This window comes from Dermacentor silvarum, chromosome 5 (genome assembly GCF_013339745.2).
Source record: "Dermacentor silvarum isolate Dsil-2018 chromosome 5, BIME_Dsil_1.4, whole genome shotgun sequence".
Classification (NCBI taxonomy): domain Eukaryota; kingdom Metazoa; phylum Arthropoda; class Arachnida; order Ixodida; family Ixodidae; genus Dermacentor; species Dermacentor silvarum.
In genome coordinates this window covers 141,246,022-141,266,078 of record NC_051158.1, presented here as the reverse complement: position 1 = coordinate 141,266,078, position 20,057 = coordinate 141,246,022, and the positions used below count along the sequence as shown (strand labels likewise).

The window sequence follows — 20,057 nt, the reverse complement described above, 5'->3', positions numbered from 1 at the left end:
CGACGGCTTGTTTGCCCGGGAGTTCCTCGGCGTTCCTTTACCGTCCCCGGAGCAGACTGCCGAAGTCTCGGATCGGCTCGTTTTTATAAACATCCCGAGGTGTCGGCATCAACCTGTAGCCGTGCAGACGCACACGGGAAGCATACACGCTCACACAGGTTCTCGCTGTGGTTCAGGCTTCACGGGGGTCGCCTTCGTCGGCAGGCAATTTAATCACGTACAACACAAATGGCTGTGGACGAAGTCGGCGTCACGTAGGCACGGCGTGCTTCCACCGTAGTTCAGACTCGGCTAGCAGACACCTTCACCGGCCAGCAGTTTAGTCACACACAAAACAACAGGCACAGATGCACTCAGATTCAAGTATCCCGGGTGTCTACAACTATGGTTCAGATTCTACCAGCGATCACCTTCTCCGGCGAACAATTCAATCATACACAAAACAACAGTCACGTTCGCACATAGGTCACGTGCTCTAGATGTACCACAGTTCACGTTCGCCATCGTTTACGCGAAAAGGAGCTGCCCGTAGACTCGCGGTTTATTCTTAGAGGAGCGAAGCTCAAATAGGCATATTTACTTAGGAGGCGGATAGGTGAGGAATTAAAGGAATAATGCGACTTTTGTGACACGTGCCAAAACCAGTTCTGGTTATGAGGCACGCCGTAGTGGAGGGCTCCGGATTAATTTTGACCCCCTGGGGTTCTTTTACATGCACTACAATGCAAGCACACGGGCGTGTTTGCATTTCGCCTCCATCGATATGCGGCCGCCGGGGCCGGGAGTTCTGATTCTGAGGCACGCCGTAGTGGAGGGCTCCAGATTAATTTTGACCCCGGTTCTTTAACGTGCATTACAACTCAAGCACACGGCCTCCATCAAAATGCGGCCGCCAGGGCCGCTATTCGATCCCGCGATCTCGTGCTCAGCAGCAATGCCTTAGGTCACTGAGCCACCCTGGCGGGTACGTTTGTATTGAAGGAAATATTCTGTAAACCAACAGTGATGCTAATAAAATTCTATAGCTCCTCAGCTGCATGTATAGAGTTGAATTTGTTTGGTGAGGAGCAATTATACAATGTGTATATGTCACAAAAGTCGCATTATTCCTTTAATTCCTCACCTATCCGCCTCCAAAGTATACACGCTTATTTGAGCTTCGCTCCGCTAAGAATAAACCGCGAGTCTACGTACAGCTCCTTTACGCGTAAACGATGGCGAACGTGAGCTGTGGTACATCTAGAGCACGTGCGTTATGTGCGTACGTGACTGTTGTTTTGTGTATGATTGAATTGCTCGCCTGCGAAAGTGCTCGCTGGTAAAATCTGAACCATAGTTGTACACACCCGGGCTACTTGAAGCCGAGTGCGTCTGTGCCTGTTGTTTTGTGTGCGACTAAACTGCTGGCCGGTGAAGATGCCTGCTGGCCGGGTCTGAACTACGGTGGAAGCACGCCGTGCCTACGTGACGCCGACCTCGTCCGCAGCCATTTGTTTTGTGTGTGATTAAATTCCCTGCCGGCGAAGGTGACCCCTCGTGGAGCGTGAACAACGGCGAGAACCTGTGTGAGCGTATGTGCTTCACGTGTGCGCCTGTACAACTAGAGGTTGATGCCGGCGCCTCGAGATGTTTATAAAAACGAGCCGATCCGAGACTTCGGCAGTCTGCTCGGGGGCCGCAAAGGAGCGCCGAGCAACTCCCGTGAAAACAAGCCGTCGACATCGCGTCCTGACACCGAACACCGCCGGCCGCCGTGGAAGCCGGCCGCCGACGTGCCGACTTCGAGGGCCCCTTACGAGCCGCATCGGTGCGGACGGACTGTCGACGCGCCCGGCTTACTGTATGTCGCTTTTGATTCTGTGGACTGTGGACTCTAAACCTTTTATTTCCCGATTATTGTTTGAAGTTTAGCTTGTACCTAGATACATATATATTCAATTTGTTCATGTTGCGATTGTACATCGTAAACGTCCTGTATTGTTACAACTGTTCTTTACCATTGCCCCTTTCCTACTGTTATCTGTAACATCTTCTCAGCTACTACTTAATTACGCCAGTTGGTATTGTTGTTGAGCCATCATATTAAAGTATTGCTCTTTGCTTGTTTGATCCGGCCTCTGTCTTTTTCACGACGGCCATTGGCGAAAGCCAAGCACCAGACTCCACCCCCTTATGTCACTTCTCAGGAGGAGCTAAAGCATCGACTCTGAGTCTTGACATTTATCTGGCGTCCGCGACAGGACATCTGGTGCAAAGTAGCCGCCTTGAACGAGTGGAGAGCCTTGTCGAATGTTACCCTTTAGTTTGAGGGAAATTTCTAGTTGAAAGGAGGAACAGAAGTGTGCAGCAGAGAATTTTTAACGCTTCGTGCATGCGTAAAGTTTCGTTTTTACCATGGAGTTAGAAAAGCTGGTATCTATCGGCACTCATTTCGGTCTGTCAGGAGCGAAGTTGAAGAAGTGGATAGAGGAGGAGCAGGCGAAACAACGCGAGGAAAGGGCTTTAGCACTACAGGAAACCGAAAAAGAACGAGAGGCAGTAGAGAGAGAACATGCCGCAGCACTCAAGGCAAGCGAGCGTGAGGTGGAAGCGTTGCGTCTGAGGCTGGATCTTCAAAAGCTGGAGAGGAAGAATCCGAGTAATGTTAGCAGCACTCAAGAGAGGGATGCTGACATCGGTTTGAGACTAAATGCGAGCAAGCTTCTCGTCGCATTTGACGAAAGGAAAGATGATCTGGACGCATACATACGCGATTTTGAGGGCATCGACAAGAGCCAGAAGTGCCCGGAGGAGCAGTGGTCTACAGTTTTGAGCACATGTCTGAGTGGGAAAGCGCTAAGCGTTTTTGGGAGATTGTCACCGGAGGACACGTCAAGCTACCCCAAGGCCAAGGCATCTCTGTTGAGGCGTTTTCGATTCACCACTGAGGGCTTCAGAGAAAAGTTTAGGAGTGCTAAGTCGGCGGATGGCGAGACCGCTGCGCAATTTTCGCCAAGGCTAAGCCATTATTTTGACCGATGGATAGAGATGGCTGAGATAAAGAAGGACTACAGTTCCCTTCGTGAGCTGCCACCCAAACCTGTCACTTTACCTCTTGGGACTGGCTGATCTATTTCTCGAAGCACAAGGAGGCACTAACTTGGGAAAGGTGAAGAAAGATGGACGAGAAGATGCAGGGAGAGTTGAAACTGACAATAAGAGAGTCAGCCAAAGAGTACCACCGAAGTGCTATCTGTGTGGTAGGATGGGGCACCATGCCGCACAGTGCAAGAGCAACTTTGCGGGTGGGTATGGTCCCGTTTGCTTTAAGTGTGGGAGGAAAGGTCACAGGGCAGACACTTGCCAACAGAGATGGAAGGAAAAGCCTCAGGCTTCATTTGTTTATGCACCTGGCAAGATAGACAACCAGGAATGCATCCGCGACGGATACGTTGAGTTAAAGAACGGCACCAAGATTCCCGTGGTAAATGCGGTTTTGAAGACACGGCTGCAGGTCTTAGTTGAGGGAATGCCAGTTGTTGCCGGAACTCTGGCCGGGAGATCTGTCACCGTGCTGCGCGACACGGGAAGCTACACGGTTATTGTCAGAAGAAGCCTAGTCAACGACGACCAACTCACAGGTGAAAGAAACCCCGTCTATTTAGTGGACGGCACCGTGAGGATGCTACCTGAAGGTCGAATCCACATCGAGACCCCCTATTTCTGTGGCCACATCACGACACTTTGTATGCAGGAACATCTGTATGATGTAATACTAGGCAACATAAGGGGCGCTAGAGCACCGGACGACCCGTCGGGCGAAGCAGGAAAACAGACGGATGATTTAACGGCAGGGGCTGAGGCGACCGCTGCCGCCGTAACTAGAGCCCAGGCGAAGCGCGTAGGAAAGAAATTTGAGAGGCTGAAAACACCCGACGCAGGAGCTGACCCCAGAACAGCGGGCGCATACGCCGAGGCACAAGAAAAGTACGAGTCGTTGCGACACTGCTTTTTGCAGATCGCCAAAAGGTTAACCTGTAGGGAGAAGGAGAGCAAGATTGAGTTTAAACAAGAAAACGGGCTTCTGTATCGTACTTACGCAGAGCCAAATGGAACATACGTTCAGCAGCTAGTCCTTTAGAAGGAGCACCGAGAAGCAGTGCTAAAAATGGCCCATGATGGAATCATGTCCGGGCATCTAGGAGCTCAGAAAACAAAAGACCGCATCATGGAAGAAATTTTTGGCCTGGCCTAACCGCTGACGTGAAGAGGTTTGTGAGCTCTTGCGATATCTGCCAGCGCACGACGCCGAAAGGGAGAATACCTCATGTTCCACTGGGGAAAGCATCAATCATAGACACTCCCTTTAAGCGGGTGGCAATTGACATTGTGGGGCCTATACAGCCGCCATCCAAAAGCGGGAATCGTTATATATTGAGCCTAATGGACCACGCGACAAGATATCCCGATGCGGTCGCATTACCGAGCGTTGAGACACAGCGGGTCGCTGAGGCCTTGGTAGAAATGTTCTCCCGAGTGGGAGTGCCTAATGAAATACTTAGCGATCGGGGAACTAACTTTACATCGGAACTGATAAAAGAGGTCGCCCGCCTCTTGTCCGTCCGACAGCTACACACAACACCGTACCATCCCATGGCCAACGGCCTGGTGGAGAAATTTAACGGCACCCTGAAGCTTATGTTAAAGAGAATGTGTGCCGAGAAGCCGAGAGACTGGGACCGTTATCTGGCGCCTTTGCTATTTGCATACAGGGAAGTGCCCCAAGCAAGTCTTGGATTTTCTCCCTTCGAGCTCCTGTATGGGCACCACATCAGGAGGGCCCTAGCTATTCTAAAAGAGGTTTGGACGAACCCTGACCTCGATGAAGAAATGAAGACCACATAGCAGCACGTGATCGACCTTCGCAACCGCTTGGAAGAAACGTGTCGATTGGCGCACGAAGAACTTGAGAAGGCCGGAGCTCGCTACGCGAAGCTGTACAACCGCAAAGCGAAGCAAAGATCGTTTCAGCCGGGAGACAAGGTCCTAGTGCTGCTACCAACCGCACAAAACAAACTGCTTCTGCAGTGGAAGGCACCCTTCGAAGCAAAAGAAAAGTGACGTTGACTTTGCCATTGAGACTGCGGGAGGACACAAGGTTTTTCATGCCAATCTGTTAAAAAATATGAGGAAAGAGATGGCACACAACCGGCAAAACAGAGCAATGCAATATTTAGCGTCACAGAAGAAGTAAAAAGCATCCCAGTGCCGGAGTTTGTGAAAAATGAAACAGTCACAGACGTGAAGATCGCGCCGCGTCTGACTGCATCACAACGAAAGGAACTTCAAGACGAAATGCAAAAACGAGCACCCATATTCTCAAATGTTCCAGGAAAGACAGACTGGGCCGTATGCCACTTGGAAACTACAACCACGGCTCCGGTAAATGTCAAACAATATCCGCTGCCGTTTGCTACGCGAGAAGAAATACAGAAAGAGGTTAAGGAAATTGAAATGCTCGGAATAATCGAAAAATCGGAATCGCCTTACAATTCTCCAGTGTTGCTGGTAAGGAAGCCGGACCAGACAAACCGGCTATGCATAAATTTCCGCCGCCTGAATGATGTTTTAGTGGCAGATGCCGAGCGCATGCCTAGGGCCGACGCTGTTTTCGCCACCGTCGGAGAAAAGAAGTATTTCTCGAAAGTGGATTTTACGAAAGGATACTGGCAAATTCCTCTATCGGAGGAATCGAAACCCAAGACAGCATTTTCGACAACAGCGGGGCTTTATCAATTACGTTTCGTGCCTTTCGGTATAAAGACCGCACCCGCCGTTTTCGCCAAACTAATGCGTAGAGTGGTAGAGGGGATACCAGACGTGGAACATTATTACGACGATGTGCTCGTCGCCAGCGCAACGTGGCAAGACCACCTTTCCTCGTTGGATCAACTTTTCGAGCGGATCCAGGCAGCCGGGCTGATCGTGCGCCCCACCAAATGCGAATTTGGTTTAGGGGAGATTGATTTCCTTGGACACCGAGTCGGAGGAGGAAAGCTGGAACCCCTCGGGAAAACTTTAAACAAGATTGAAGCAGCTCCACGGCCGAAGACAAAGAGGCAAGTGCGCGCTTTCCTAGGACTTACTGGTTACTACAGAGATTTTATCCCTCGTTACGCCGAGATCAGCGCGCCGCTTACGGAGCTAACCAAAAAGGGCGAGAAAAACACAATAACTTGGACCCACATTCACGAGAAGGCGTTTCAAGAACTCTAGGACAGGGTCTCCAGCGCTCCCATCTTGCGGCTGCCGAATTTCAGTAAGCTGTTCGTGCTCCGCACAGACGTCTCTGACACGAGTCTCGGAGCAGTCCTAATGCAAAATCACGACGGAATGCTCCACCCCATAGCTTATGCTAGCAAAAAACTTTTGCCTAGAGAGGCAGCCTACAGCACAATTGAACGAGAATGCCTGGCCCTCGTGTGGGGGATACAGAAATTCTCCCAGTACATCTATGGTGTGCCATTTGTCTTCCAGACAGACCACCAACCTCTGAGCTACTTAAGGCAGGCTAGACAGCTGAACAGTAGAGTCCTTCGATGGAGTTTGCTGCTCCAAGAATACGAGTTCACCGTAAAACACATCAAAGGAAAAGAAAACTTGGGAGCGGACTATTTGAGCAGATTGTGCAGATTTTAATTTTTGTAAGAGATATTCTGCACCCATAAACTTGAATGTGTAACCATCAATGGTTGTGAATTCTGTGTTCTTACCGATCGACTTTTGTGGTAGGTTGAATATTATAAAATAATATTCTAGAAGTGGGGGGCAGTGTCACAAAAGTCGCATTATTCCTTTAATTCCTCACCTACCCGCCTCCTAAGTATACACGCCTATTTGAGCTTCGCTCCTCTAAGAATAAACTGCGAGTCTATGGGTAGCTCCTTTTCGCATAAATGATGGCGAACATGAGCTGTGGTACATCTAGAGCACGTTAGCTACGTGCGTATGTGACTTTTGTTTTGTGTATGATTGAATTGTTCGCCGGAGAAGGTGATCGCTGGTAGAATCTGAACCATAGTTGTAAACACCCGGGCTACTTGAAGCTGAGTGCGTCTGTGCCTGTTGTTTTGTGTGTGACTAAACTGCTGGCCGGTGAAGATGCCTGCTGGCCGGGTCTGAACTGTGGTGATAGCGCCTATGCGCGTCAAGTGTCCGCGTTATCTGGCGCTGTCGCCCACAATTGTGTAATGTTGCTTGTACGTGACGTCATTGGTCACATGAGTGTCTGCTATATATGTATGCTGGTTGCATGGAATAAAGGTTGGACTTTATCTCGCGCGCGTCGGAAGCGGCTCAGTCTCTTTCTCTGCTCCTGCGGCCAGCCCGGATACGCATGGCCTTTCGCTAGGCCGCAACACGGCATGGTGTCAGAAGCGGCCGTCTTCTGATATTCGAGGAGCGTTGCACCAGTCTTCGTCAAGCGGCGCCATGTCAGAAGACAAAGAAGTTAAGCCAGTTCACGGCATGTTCGCTGTTCCAGCTCCGCCAACGTTTGACTTCGACCGGACGTCTGAATGGCCTTCCTGGATCCAACTATTCGACGACTACCGCTTTGCCTCTGGCTTAAATGAGCGAAGTGAAGAAGCGCAAGTCCGGACTCTACTCTACACAATGGGCAAGCAAGCGAGAGAGATCTTTTCGACCTTCGCACTATCTGAACAACAGCAGAAGCAGTATGAAGTCGTCAGAAAAAAGTTCGACGGTCACTTCGTGGCCGCACGGAACCTCGTTTACGAGAGCGCATGTTTTCACCGACGCATACAACAACCTGGAGAGTCAGTCGACCAATTCATCACCGCGTTGCACACACTGGCGGACCGGTGCGACTACAAGGAAAAGGAACGCATGATCCGCGACCGGTTTGTAGTCGGCCTCAGCGATGCCAAGATCTCGGAGTCTCTGCAAATGGATGCAAATTTGACACTCGCCAGCGCTTTGGCAAAAGCTCGCTTGAAGGAGACCGTCCAACGACAGCAGCAACAGCTGCGAGAAACCAGCGACGAACCTTCGGCAGCGCCAGCCAGCAACCTGGACGCGATCAACAAACAACGGCAGCCCCGGAAGAATTCTTCAGGACAGCGTTCCGGCACCTCGTCAAGGACCACTGCACCTATCACACAAGGTCAACGCACCAGACCACAGTCCTACCGACCTCTCACCCCCAGTTCATGCCCCAACTGCGGTCAAGGAGAGCACCCGAGGACCTCCTGCCCGGCACGAGCTGCGAAATGCAACTACTGCGGTTGTTCCGGACATTTCGCAGTGGTGTGTCGGAAAAAGGCTGCAGGCGAGCGAAAGAAGGTACAGCTTTCTTCTCTCCATGTGGACAAGGGGGCGTATTTCGTAGGCGCGGTAAATGGGGAGCACTCTAATTCTCGGTATGCTCAAGTTGTCATTAACGGCACTCCGGTGTTCGCTAAACTTGATTCGGGTGCAGAAGTGTCCGTTGTACCCTCAACGTTTCCCGCAAGGGCACCTTGAGTATCAAGGTGATGGTGCTTGGCGCCACCACGGACCCTTAGCCCCCATACCGAAGCTATCATCCGCACCGTGGCGAAAGGTTTTGAGGTGAAGGGTAGAAACCATGAACGGTGGCGGTCGGGGCCATGGTCAAGCTCCGGCCGATGGGCTCTTCGTCTGTGTACCAGGCGACGAGCCCCGGGACCTTCCTGTGAATAAGACGGTGAAACACAGGTGACATTCTAGGAACCGTCGGCATATCCATATCGCATGAGTACTTTTTTCTTCCAAAAAACCCGATCGGTCCCTGAAAAGGGGCCGCACCGAAGACATGTTAGACAAAACTCGAACTCAATGTGATCACTTCACACGCTTCCTGATTATACACTCTCTTGTAGACAATGACTCTGTTGCTGCAATGTCCGTTTTTGTTATCGCTAGGACCCTTGAGAAGCTGATAGGCAAAAACTATGAAGCAAAGAAACTGTCATCCGGTGATCTTCTTGTTGAAGTGTCAAAGAAAGTTCATTCCGACATCCTCCTCAAGCAAAAGCAGTTCGCCCACTTACAGGTGTCCGTTACCCCCCATCGCAGTCTAAACACAGTTCAAGGCGTCATATCAGAACGTGATCTGATCCGCGAAACAGAATCTGACCTCCTCGATGGCTTCAGAGATCAAGGTGTCATCGCCCTACGCCGCATCACCATAAGGCGAAACGGTGAAGATGTAGTGACACCCCATATCGTCTTGACGTTTAATCGTTCCCGTCTACCAGACGCTGTGAAAGCAGAGTTTATTCACTGCAAAGTCCGCCCCTATGTCCCAAACCCGAGAAGATGCTTCAAGTGCCAGAAGTACGGACACGGATCCAACACATGTCGCGGAAAACTCACCTGTGCAAAGTGTGGTGCTCACGAGCATCCAACCGAAAGTTGCAGTGCCACTCAAACAGAATGTCCCAACTGTCATGGGCCGCACGCTGCGTACTCGCGAACCTGTGAAATGTTCCAAAATGAGAAAAAAATAATTCAAATCAAGGTAACCGAAAACATAACATTCCCTGAAGCCCGGAAGAAGCTCTCGCTTCTCTCCGCAAGATCCTACGTTGACGCAGCGCGCCGGGGGGCCGGGCGGCGTCTAGTTACGGTGGGCACGCAGTACAGCTTTGCTGATGCGCGCCTTTCTCGGCCCCCCAGCAAGCAGCCATCGGCTGCACCAACCTTCCAAGTTCCAGAGGTCAACTTCTCACACTCCTCTGGAACAACACAGACAACTGAGAGGGAGTCTACCCTTCTTGACAAACCCTCATCCGCTTCCGAGTCTCCGCCGGAAGCAATGGAAGTGACCCCGGGATCCTCGGTGTCTCCGACGCTGAGAGAGTCCCCCAAAGAGAGGCGGAGTTTTCTAGACCACCTCAAACAGAAAAAACATCCGCCAGTCAAGCCGCCTAACAAAGGCGGTGACACTTGAATAACTCGTCCCCTTATCACTCGCAAAAATGGCTGCTGAGAGCATTATACACTGGAACTGCCGAGGGCTACTCAGGAATCTGGATGACATATATGAAATACTTGCACAATACCAACCAAACATACTTTGCCTCCAGGAAACACACTTAAACCCAACACGCACAAACTTTCTCAAAGAATATGCAGTATACCGGAAAGACAGGCGAGGCACTGCCCACTCATCGGGTGGCGTCGCTATTGTTGTGCAGAACACAATTCCCTGTCAGAGTATCACACTAGTTACTGATTTAGAGGCAGTGGCAATACGGGCTCTAACTTTTGGTAGAATAACAACTGTATGCTCCCTATATATTCCTCCGGACCATCACCTATCAGTCCAAGAATTTGAAAAACTTATTGACCAGCTCCCGGATCCATTCATGTTGGTTGGAGATTTCAATGCACACCACCCACTATGGGGATGTTCAAGAGTTGATTCCCGAGGTGCACTAATCGAAAATTTTCTATTGTCCTCCGGTTCCTGTATATTTAATAAAAAAGACCCAACATATTTTAATTTAGCACACAACTCATACACAGCAATAGACCTTGCTATTGGCTCTCCGGTGCTCTTGGCAACCACTGAGTGGGCTGTTATCGATAATCTGTACGTAAGTGACCATTTTCCTGTTTGCTTAAAACACACAGGAAACATAAATACGGTTGTAAATAATCATAGGAAATTTAAAGAACAGGCTGCTGATTGGAAGAAGTTCCGAGAACTCTCAAAACTGCCCAGTTCTTCAATCGTAGACCTAGGGATAGACGAATTACAATCCATGATCACTCTGCATATTATAGAAGCCGCACAGAAGTCAATCCCACAGACATCAAATAAGACACAAAACAAACGTAGGCCATGGTGGAATGCGGAGTGCAAGAATGCCCGTGAGAACCAAAACAAAGCATGGTCGAAATTCCGCAGGTATCCTACAGTTAACAATTTAACAGACTTCAAGCGTGCTAAAGCAAATGGCAGGCGTATCCGACGTGCATCCAAACGGGAAAGCTGGCAGTCATTCCTCTCATCTGTAAACTCCTACACAGATACACATAAAGTGTACAACAGACTTAGAGCACTTCAAGGGCGCAGTGCTCACCCAGTGCCTCTGGTCAGCACTGCTGGTGATACACCGGAACACCAAGCAGATGCAATAGGTCAACATTTTGAATATATTTTCAGCTCAGCACATTATACAGACTCCTTCATGCGACACAAGCTAGCGGAGGAGCGGAAACCTATCCGTGATAAAAGGCCATCCACAGGAGGGTACAATAGCCCTTTCACTATGGAGGAATTGAAGGCGGCTCTGGGAACATGTGGCAACTCAGCAGCAGGCCCAGACAGGATTACTTATGGCATGCTCAAGCACATACATGAACACACCCTTATAAGCATCCTCTTTCTGTTTAATAAGATATGGTCCTTTGGGCGCCTACCCAAAGCCTGGAAAGAGGCTGTTATCATACCAATCCTCAAACAAGGAAAGGAAGCCACGCTTGCAGCAAGTTACAGGCCCATTGCCTTGACTAGTTGCTTGTGCAAGGTGTTTGAAAAAATGATAAACCGCCGCCTCGTTTATTTCCTTGAATATAACGGCCTTCTTGACCAACGTCAAGCTGGATTCAGGCCTGGTCGGTCGACAACTGACCAGCTTGTAGCATTTGAATCTTATGTCAGGGATGCCTTTATCCACAAACAACATTGTCTTTCTGTATTCTTTGACCGGGAAAAAGCTTATGACACGACCTGGCGTTATGGCATTCTCCGTGATCTGCATTCTCTTGGAGTCTCGGGAAACATGCTCAATACTATAGAAAGCTACCTCTCCGAACGCACCTTCGTGGTTCGTCTTGGAAATGCTCTATCGAAGCGGTTCATACAGGAGAATGGCGTTCCCCAAGGTGGCGTTCTCAGCTGCACGCTTTTCATAGTTAAAATGAACTCTCTAAGAAGTGTGTTGCCCAAAACTATCTCTTACTCTGTTTACGTTGACGATGTCCAGATTAGTTTCAAATCCTGCAACTTGGCCATCTGTGAACGGCAAATTCAGTTGGGGGTAAATAAACTCTCAAGCTGGGCAGACGATAATGGGTTTAAATTCAACTGTGGCAAAACCGTCTGTTTACCTTTTTCTCAGCAGCGTGGCATTAGGCCAGACCCCAACATCACACTGAACGGGCAGACCATAGCCGTTAAACAAGATCACAAATTCCTAGGCGTTGTGGTAGATAAAAAGCTCACCTTTGTTCCACATATCAAGCAGTTGCGATTGAAATGCTTGAAAGCATTGAACTTACTAAAGATCCTTTCCCATCAGTCATGGGGTACAGACCGTGACTGTCTGCTGAACCTTCTGAATAGCGTTGTCCTATCACGTATTGACTATGGCTCGGTAGTGTACGAATCAGCATCAAAGTCTGCGCTAAAGATGCTTGACCCCGTGTACCACCTTGGGCTCCGTCTGGCCACTGGTGCTTTCAGAACTAGCCCAATAGCCAGCCTGTATGTTGAGGCGAACAGATGGTCACTAGAACGACGAAGGCAGTACACAAGCATAGTGTATGCCACTAAGGTGCTCTCTCATGCAGAGCATCCATCTGGTGAACTCTTGCAGGACACAAGCAACACCCAGTTGTTCTTGAGACGACCATCAGCAACGCCACCATATCGCGTTAGAGTCGCGTCACACATTGAAAGCCTGCAGATACCGGCCTCCAACCTCCAGGTGGTGTCCCACAAAGACGCCATTGCGCCCTGGGAAATACACGCTGTTCACTGTGATATGTCATTTCTTGAGGTGGGCAAACATGGGAATCCGCTCGCAATAAATCAGCACTTTATGTACTTGCAGGCAAAATACAGGTGTGCAGAGTATTACACTGACGCCTCTAAGTCTTCAGCTGTCGCATGTGCCGCACATGGCCCACAATTCTCCGAATCGAAAACAATGAACGAACATACAAGCATATTTACTGCAGAATGCTGTGGCATCCTCCTAGCCGTAAAGCACATCCTACAGAATAAACAACCAGCCTCCATCATATATACAGACTCCCTCAGTGCAGTGACTGCGTTGTCATCCGGTAAAAAGCATAAAAATCCAATAACTAATTTCCTTCTAAAATGTCTCATGTCGGCTCACAAATCTAAACTTAAAATCACACTGTGCTGGGTACCGGGGCACTGCAACATAGCTGGAAATGAGGTAGCTGACAGACTTGCGCAGTCAGCTGCTCTCCGTAATTCTATTGACATAGATAATATACCCTACGAGGACCTCAGGCCACAAATTAGAAACAGAATCCGTAGGCAATGGCAAGAAGAATGGGATGGAGCAACTGAAAACAAACTGCACACAATAAAGCCATTAATAGGAAGATATGCTACCGAGAAACGCGACAGACATAAAGAGGTTGCACTATGCAGGCTTAGAATAGGACACACACATGCAACACATTCACATCTGCTAAACAGTTCTCCAGCACCGCACTGTCCAAAATGTGGTGATCGACTGTCCGTCATCCATGTTCTAATCATGTGCAAGAGGCTAGAACCAGATAGGAGACGTCACTTCCCAGAACTGTACAGAAACCAAATACCTCCGCACCCGTCCTTCTTTCTCGGCGACTACCAAATGTTTTCATTAAAAAGAGTTTTTAAGTTTTTAGCGAGTGTAGGCTTCCTACGTGCGATTTCATATTTCCATTGAACTCAGCCTTGTCTCATTCCTGAGGAAATGGCTGAGATTTTTTATCTCACATGTCAGGCGCTCCGCACTCCTTGCCCTGACAAGGACTGTTGCTGAGGCTGCCTGACCTTGTAAATGTCATGCGCTTTGCCCATAATCATCAAATGTAATCATTACTCAATTATTTTAGGCCCTATACACCACTGTTTTTTATCCTTATCTTTTACTGCTTACTAACCTGAGTCGACCATCAACCTTGTGTTTGGCGCTCTTTGGCCTCAGTTGCCCTTGCGCCAGAAAAATCTACCACTAACTAACCCTCAACGTTTCCGGGATTGCCTACGAAATTAGAGAACTGCGACATAACCTTAACTGGCCCTGCGAATGAGCCACTGCATGTTCTCGGAAAGTTTCTTGCCAATATCCAGTGGAAACAACGCATTGTCCGACAAACGGTGTACGTGGTCTCGCCCTTGCGCTCGATACTTTTGGGTCTCCCGGCGCTCGAAGCCCTTGAGCTGATCAATTTCGCTGACTCGGTCAGTAGCGCGACAGCCATCGAAGTTTCCTACCCTGAGCTTTTCGGTAGTCTGGGAGCTATGAAAGGGGAATACAATATCGGACTGAAGCCGAACTCTGTACCCTTTGCTATTCAGGTTGCTCGTTGCATTGCCTTACCCCTGCGGGACCGAGTTAAGGAGGAGCTCGAGCGTATGGAGCGAGACGACGTAATCCGCAAAGTAGACGAACCAACAGAATGGTGCGCGGGTATCGTACCAGTACTCAAACCTTCTGGAGACGTTCGTATTTGCGTGGACTTGACGCAACTAAATAAAAGTGTACTTCGCGAGCGCTATGTTATGCCAACTGTTGAAGATAGCCTTGGTCTGTTAAGTGGGGCATCGGTTTTTTCGAAGCTGGGCGCTAATTCTGGATTTTATCAGATCAAGTTGTCGCCGGAAAGCCAGTTGTTAACTACCTTCATTACGCCATTTGGGCGATACTGTTTTCAGAGGCTACCGTTTGGAATAACGTCAGCACCTGAGTTTTTTTTAAAAGAAAATGTCGCAGATTCTGGAAGGAATCCCAGGCGTGGTAAACATGATGGATGATGTGCTCATTTATGGCTGCGACCAAGCTCAACATGATGAGCGTCTGCGTCTTACTTTAGACCGTCTCATGAGTGCTGGCGTTACGCTAAACAAAGAAAAGTGTTGTTTTGGAGTAACCGAGATCAATTTCCTTGGTTGTGTTCTAAGTCGTGACGGAATCAGGCCGGACCCTGAAAAGGTCCGGGCCATCAAAGAACTGCCGACGCCAAATAACGTGTCTAATCATCTGGCAAGATTCATACCAGATTTGGCTTCGAAAACGGCGCCGTTACGTCACTTGCTTTTGAAGAGTTCTGAATGGACGTGGGGACCAGCCCAAGAGCAAGCGCGGTCGTACGTTAGAGACGTTATCGGTTCGGCGCGCGTCATGGCTAACTATGATGCAAAGTACCCTACGATTCTTTCCGCCGATGCGTCATCATTCGGTTTAGGGGCGGTACTGATGCAAGTTCAACCAAACAACGAAAAACGACCCGTTGCCTTTGCATCGCGCTCGTTGACGCCTGCCGAAACCCGATATTCCCAGATTGAAAAAGAGGCACTAGCAATGACGTGGGCGGCAGAACGATTCGAAGGGTACATCAAAGGTCTTGAAATTGTGTGTGAAACCGACCACAAACCTCTTGTAACCTTGCTGGGAAAATCTCCTTTAGATGTTTTACCACCTCGCATTCAGCGTTTTCGCATGAGGCTCATGCGGTTCAGCTATGAAGTTGTACATGTCCCGGGCAAGAGCCTAGTTACTGCAGATGTGTTGTCGAGGGCCCCGATTCGGGGAAAAGAAAGTGATAATGCACTGTCTGTTAGTGACGTCAGCAAGCACGTTTCAGGGTGCCTGTCAAACGCGGTCGAGGCCAGCCTCTACGAGAGAGTGAAAGCAGAACAAGCCGCTGACGAAGTTTGTCAAGCACTCGTAAAATTCAGTCGGAAAGGGTGGCCAAAATTCTCATCTCTTCCGATGGTCTTGCGTCCATATTGGCAGGAAAGAGCCACGCTTACAGTTGCTGAAGGCGTGCTACTTAAAGGTGTGAGGTTGGTCATTCCTCAAAAATTGCGCTCAGAGGTCTTGATACGCTTGCACGAGAGTCACCTGGGAATCGAAAAATGCAGAGCTCGAGCCAAAGTGTCGGTATGGTGGCCAGGGTTGAGTTGCCAGCTGAAAGCTTTGGTTACCGATTGCCGTGTATGCGCCGAGCACAGACACCAAAAGTCAGAACCAATGATCCCGACAACCACTCCACAGCGTCCTTGGCAAAAACTAGGCGCTGATCTCTGCCATATTCAAGGAAAATGGTATTTGGTAGTCGTGGATTATTTTTCTAGGTACCCAGAGATTGCTTTGTTATCATCTACAACGTGTGCCACTGTCATTACGCACCTTAAAAGTTTCTTTGCAAGACATGGCATACCAGAAGTTGTTATGTCTGATAACGGAGCGCAATTTGTGTCGCAGGAATACAAGTTGTTTGCTCGCAACTACGGTTTTCGCGCTGTGACGTCTAGCCCCAGGTACCCCCAGGCTAATGGTGAAGTGGAGAGGATGGTCCAGACAATTAAAGGTCTCATTACAAAAGCGAAGGACCCATATCTTTCTCTCCTAGCATACAGGGACACTCCGGGGCTACTTGGGAAAAGCCCTGCAGAACTTCTAATGGGCAGGCGGCTACGCACAACGGTGCCTGTCCGTCCCACCAGCCTTCGGCCTCAGACGGTGAACCTGAGGAAGTTCAGAAGCCATGATACGACTGCCCGACAGCGGCAGCGTAGGAACTTCAACCGTCGTCATAGGGCTACTTCGTTGCGACCACTCGAACCGGGCGCGGAAGTCTGGGTGACGGACTGCAAAGCAAAAGCGCGAGTCTTGCGACTTGCTGAGCGGCCGAGGTCTTATGTGGTTAGAACTTCCACTGGTATAGTTCTAGAAAGAAACAGGAAATCCTTGGTTCGCTTTGTTTCACAGCCAAAACAAGGTGAGGATGACGGAGGTAGCTATGATTTTCCTCAGGCAAATGATAGTCGGGTAGAAACGGAACAGAAATCTAATCGCGTTACAGACAGCATGGCACCTGAAGATCTATCTAGCCCTTCCTTGCCGGGAACTGACCTTCCTGAATACCGAACGCGATCTGGTCGTCTTGTTCGACAGCCGGACCGCTACGGGTTCAGCAATTGACTATATTGTTTCTTGCGCATTGTTTGTTTCTGCAAAGTGTTCTTTCGCTGGCAATGCTGCTAAGTTGGTTGCAACTGTCAGCGTATTATTAAAGAAGGGGTGATGTGGTGATAGCGCCTATGCGCGTCAAGTGTCCGCGTTATCTGGCGCTGTCGCCCACAATTGTGTAATGTTGCTTGTACGTGACGTCATTGGTCACATGAGTGTCTGCTATATATGTATGCTGGTTGCATGGAATAAAGGTTGAACGTTATCTCGCGCGCGTCGGAAGCGGCTCAGTCTCTTTCTCTGCTCCTGCGGCCAGCCCGGATACGCATGGCCTTTCGCTAGGCCGCAACACGGCATGAACTACGGTGGAAGCACGCCGTGCCTACGTGACGCCGACCTCGTCCGCAGTCATTTGTTTTGTGTGTGATTAAATTCCCTGCCGGCGAAGGTGACCACTCGTGAAGCCTGAACCACGGCGAAAACCTGTGTGAGCGTGTGTGCTTCACGTGTGCGCCTGCACAACTAGAGGTTGATGCCGGCGCCTCGAGATGTTTATAAAAACGAGCCGATCCGAGACTTCGGCAGTCTGCTCCGGGGGCCGCAAAGGAGCGCCGAGCAACTCCCGGGAAAACAAGCCGTCGACATCGCGTCCCGACACCGAACACCGCCGGCCGCCGACGTGCCGACTTCGAGGGCCCCTTACGAGCCGCATCGGTGCGGACGGACTGTCTACGCGCCCGGCTTACTGTATGTCGCTTTTGATTCTGTGGACTATGGACTCTAAACCTTTTATTTCCCGATTACTGTTGGAGGTTTAGCTTGTACCGATATACATATATAATCCATTTGTTCATGATACGATTGTACATCGTAAAAGTCCTATATTGTTACAACTGTTCTTTACCATTGCCACTTTTCTACTGTTATCTGTGTGATGAGGGAAACAACGACGAACTTGCCGGTGTTTCCAGTTGGGCCCAGGATCCTTTTAATAATGAGACGGCAGACGGGAGCTTGCTACACGAAACACAGACTTTATACAGACACGCTAAACGATACAGACTATTTACATGCACACGTACGTGGGCTATAGTTCGGGAGTTGTCCTTCCATATAACACACGTGCCTAACACTCACGCGTCAACACTCGCCCGTATGCATCGTCGTTGCGGTGCCCGTGACGGTGGTTGTGACGGTGGAGCGTCGTTGTGGCTACGTCGCTGCTGTCGCGCCGCACCTTGTCGCGACGTGGAAGCAAGAGGAAAACAGCAGGCCGGTAGAATACCAGGCCACTGCTGTAGCTGGCCAGTAACGCCTGGCCTGTCACGCCTCGGCCGCTATAACGTCGGGCTCTGTCGGCGGACAGGTAGCTCAGGCGCCCCGGTGGCCAGCAGGAAGCACTGCACCAGGCCGCTGTCACAGCAGGCCGCTGGTACACAGGAGAGCAGAGCCACGAGCGGTATCCACGACCAGGTCCGCACGGTAGCAGGACGCCCGGTCGCCAGTCCTCGGGCTCGCTCAGCAGGCTGGTAGCTCAGGCGTCCCGGTCCAAGCAGGAAGCACTGCACCAGGCCGCTATCACAGCAGGCCGCTGGCGCGTAGGAAAGCCCAGCCACGAACTGGATCCCCGACCAGGTCCGCACGGTAGCTGGACACCCGGTCGCCGGTACCCGAGCCTGGAGCCGCCGTTTTGCGAGGTTGCGTTCGAGGCTGCCGCTCGCTCTCACGCTCTGCGTGCTCTCGTGCCACTTCTTTGTCCATGACACGTGGTGGTCTTCTTCCATTATCATCATCACCAATCCTCTTCTTGTTGCTGCCATACAATCACCATCACTTCAAGCTGGCTTTTCACGCACTTTGTTTTGGCACCGCCACATGCCACTATCCACATCATCACAATCTGTAACATCTTCACAGCTACTAATTAATTACGACAGTTTGTATTGTTGTTGAGCCATCATATTAAATTACTGCTCTTTGCTTGTTTGATCAGGCCTCTGTCTCGTTCACGACGGCCATTGGCGAAAGCCAAGCACCAGACTCCACCCCCTTATGTCACTTCTCAGGAGGAGCTAAAGCATTGACTCTGAGTCGTGACAGTATAGCGACCGTGAAGCAGTATGTTGCAAATATTGGTATGTATGGCTGTTTACATAATGGATACAGCCTTGTGAAATGTGCTGTGGCAGCAATAAAAAACAATAAGGACAAGTTTGCTGATGAAGACCCATGATTTGAACCCCTGTCGGAGTATAAGAATGAGCGTTCCAAGGTGTCTTTTTTTAATTTCTTTATTATACCGTTCTCACATGGCCTTTTTCTATCGCGATCGAGCCCGATCCCGTTTGAAATTCTCGACTGTGACTGGTTTCCTCTCACAGCATGCGTAAGGGGGGCAAAGGCGACCGAGAAATTCGATCCTGATCGGTTTTTATCGCCATGGAGAGTGCGCAGTGTGACACCTGTATTACACTACTCGAAATACGAACTAGTGCTCGACATGATCACTACTACTTCTAGTGCCTGAGGCTTTCCATTGACTGTCGCCACAACTAACCAACGTTTTGTTAACACGAAACCAAGACTTCACTGACGTATTTCCGTCACGGATGTGACGTTCTTACAATGTACACGAACATAATACAAAGAAAGAAACCAGAAGAAAAAGTTCCACAAACATGCAAAATTTGGGAATCGAACCCACGACCTCTCGGTCCGCGACGATAAATCGCCGAGCGTTTAACCCATTGCGCCACAAACGCATTTGCAGAGAGCTACACAGACGCGCCTTATATATCTAACACTCCTCCGTGTACCCGCGCTCTTGCTCGGGGCGGTGCCGCCGCCTACGAGCAGAAAAGAGAAGTACTGCATTATGACACTAACGCGCACCGACAGTGAACGCTTCGGTGGTCTCAGCACTACGACGCCTCGATGCCAGCATTCGAAGGGACGCTGGCATCAAGAAGCACTACCAACGCCACCTAGGTGGCGTTCACCGTACTCAGCACAGCGGAGCGTGGCCTCCGCAATTAGCTCTGAAAATGTTTCTGAAGTTGATCGCGGAGGCTGCAATTACGA

General features: G+C 49.9%; 1 protein-coding gene across 1 annotated transcript; it reads left to right on the top strand.

The window, feature by feature from the left end:
• Positions 1 to 4,632: 4,632 nt before the first annotated feature.
• Positions 4,633 to 16,411, top strand: LOC125945781 (uncharacterized). The gene is made up of 3 exons (XM_049668071.1): positions 4,633 to 4,796; positions 7,910 to 8,343; positions 16,269 to 16,411. The coding sequence occupies exons 1-3, from the start codon at positions 4,633 to 4,635 to the stop codon at positions 16,316 to 16,318; spliced, it is 648 nt and encodes a 215-aa protein (XP_049524028.1). The 3' UTR covers positions 16,319 to 16,411.
• Positions 16,412 to 20,057: the final 3,646 nt, after the last annotated feature.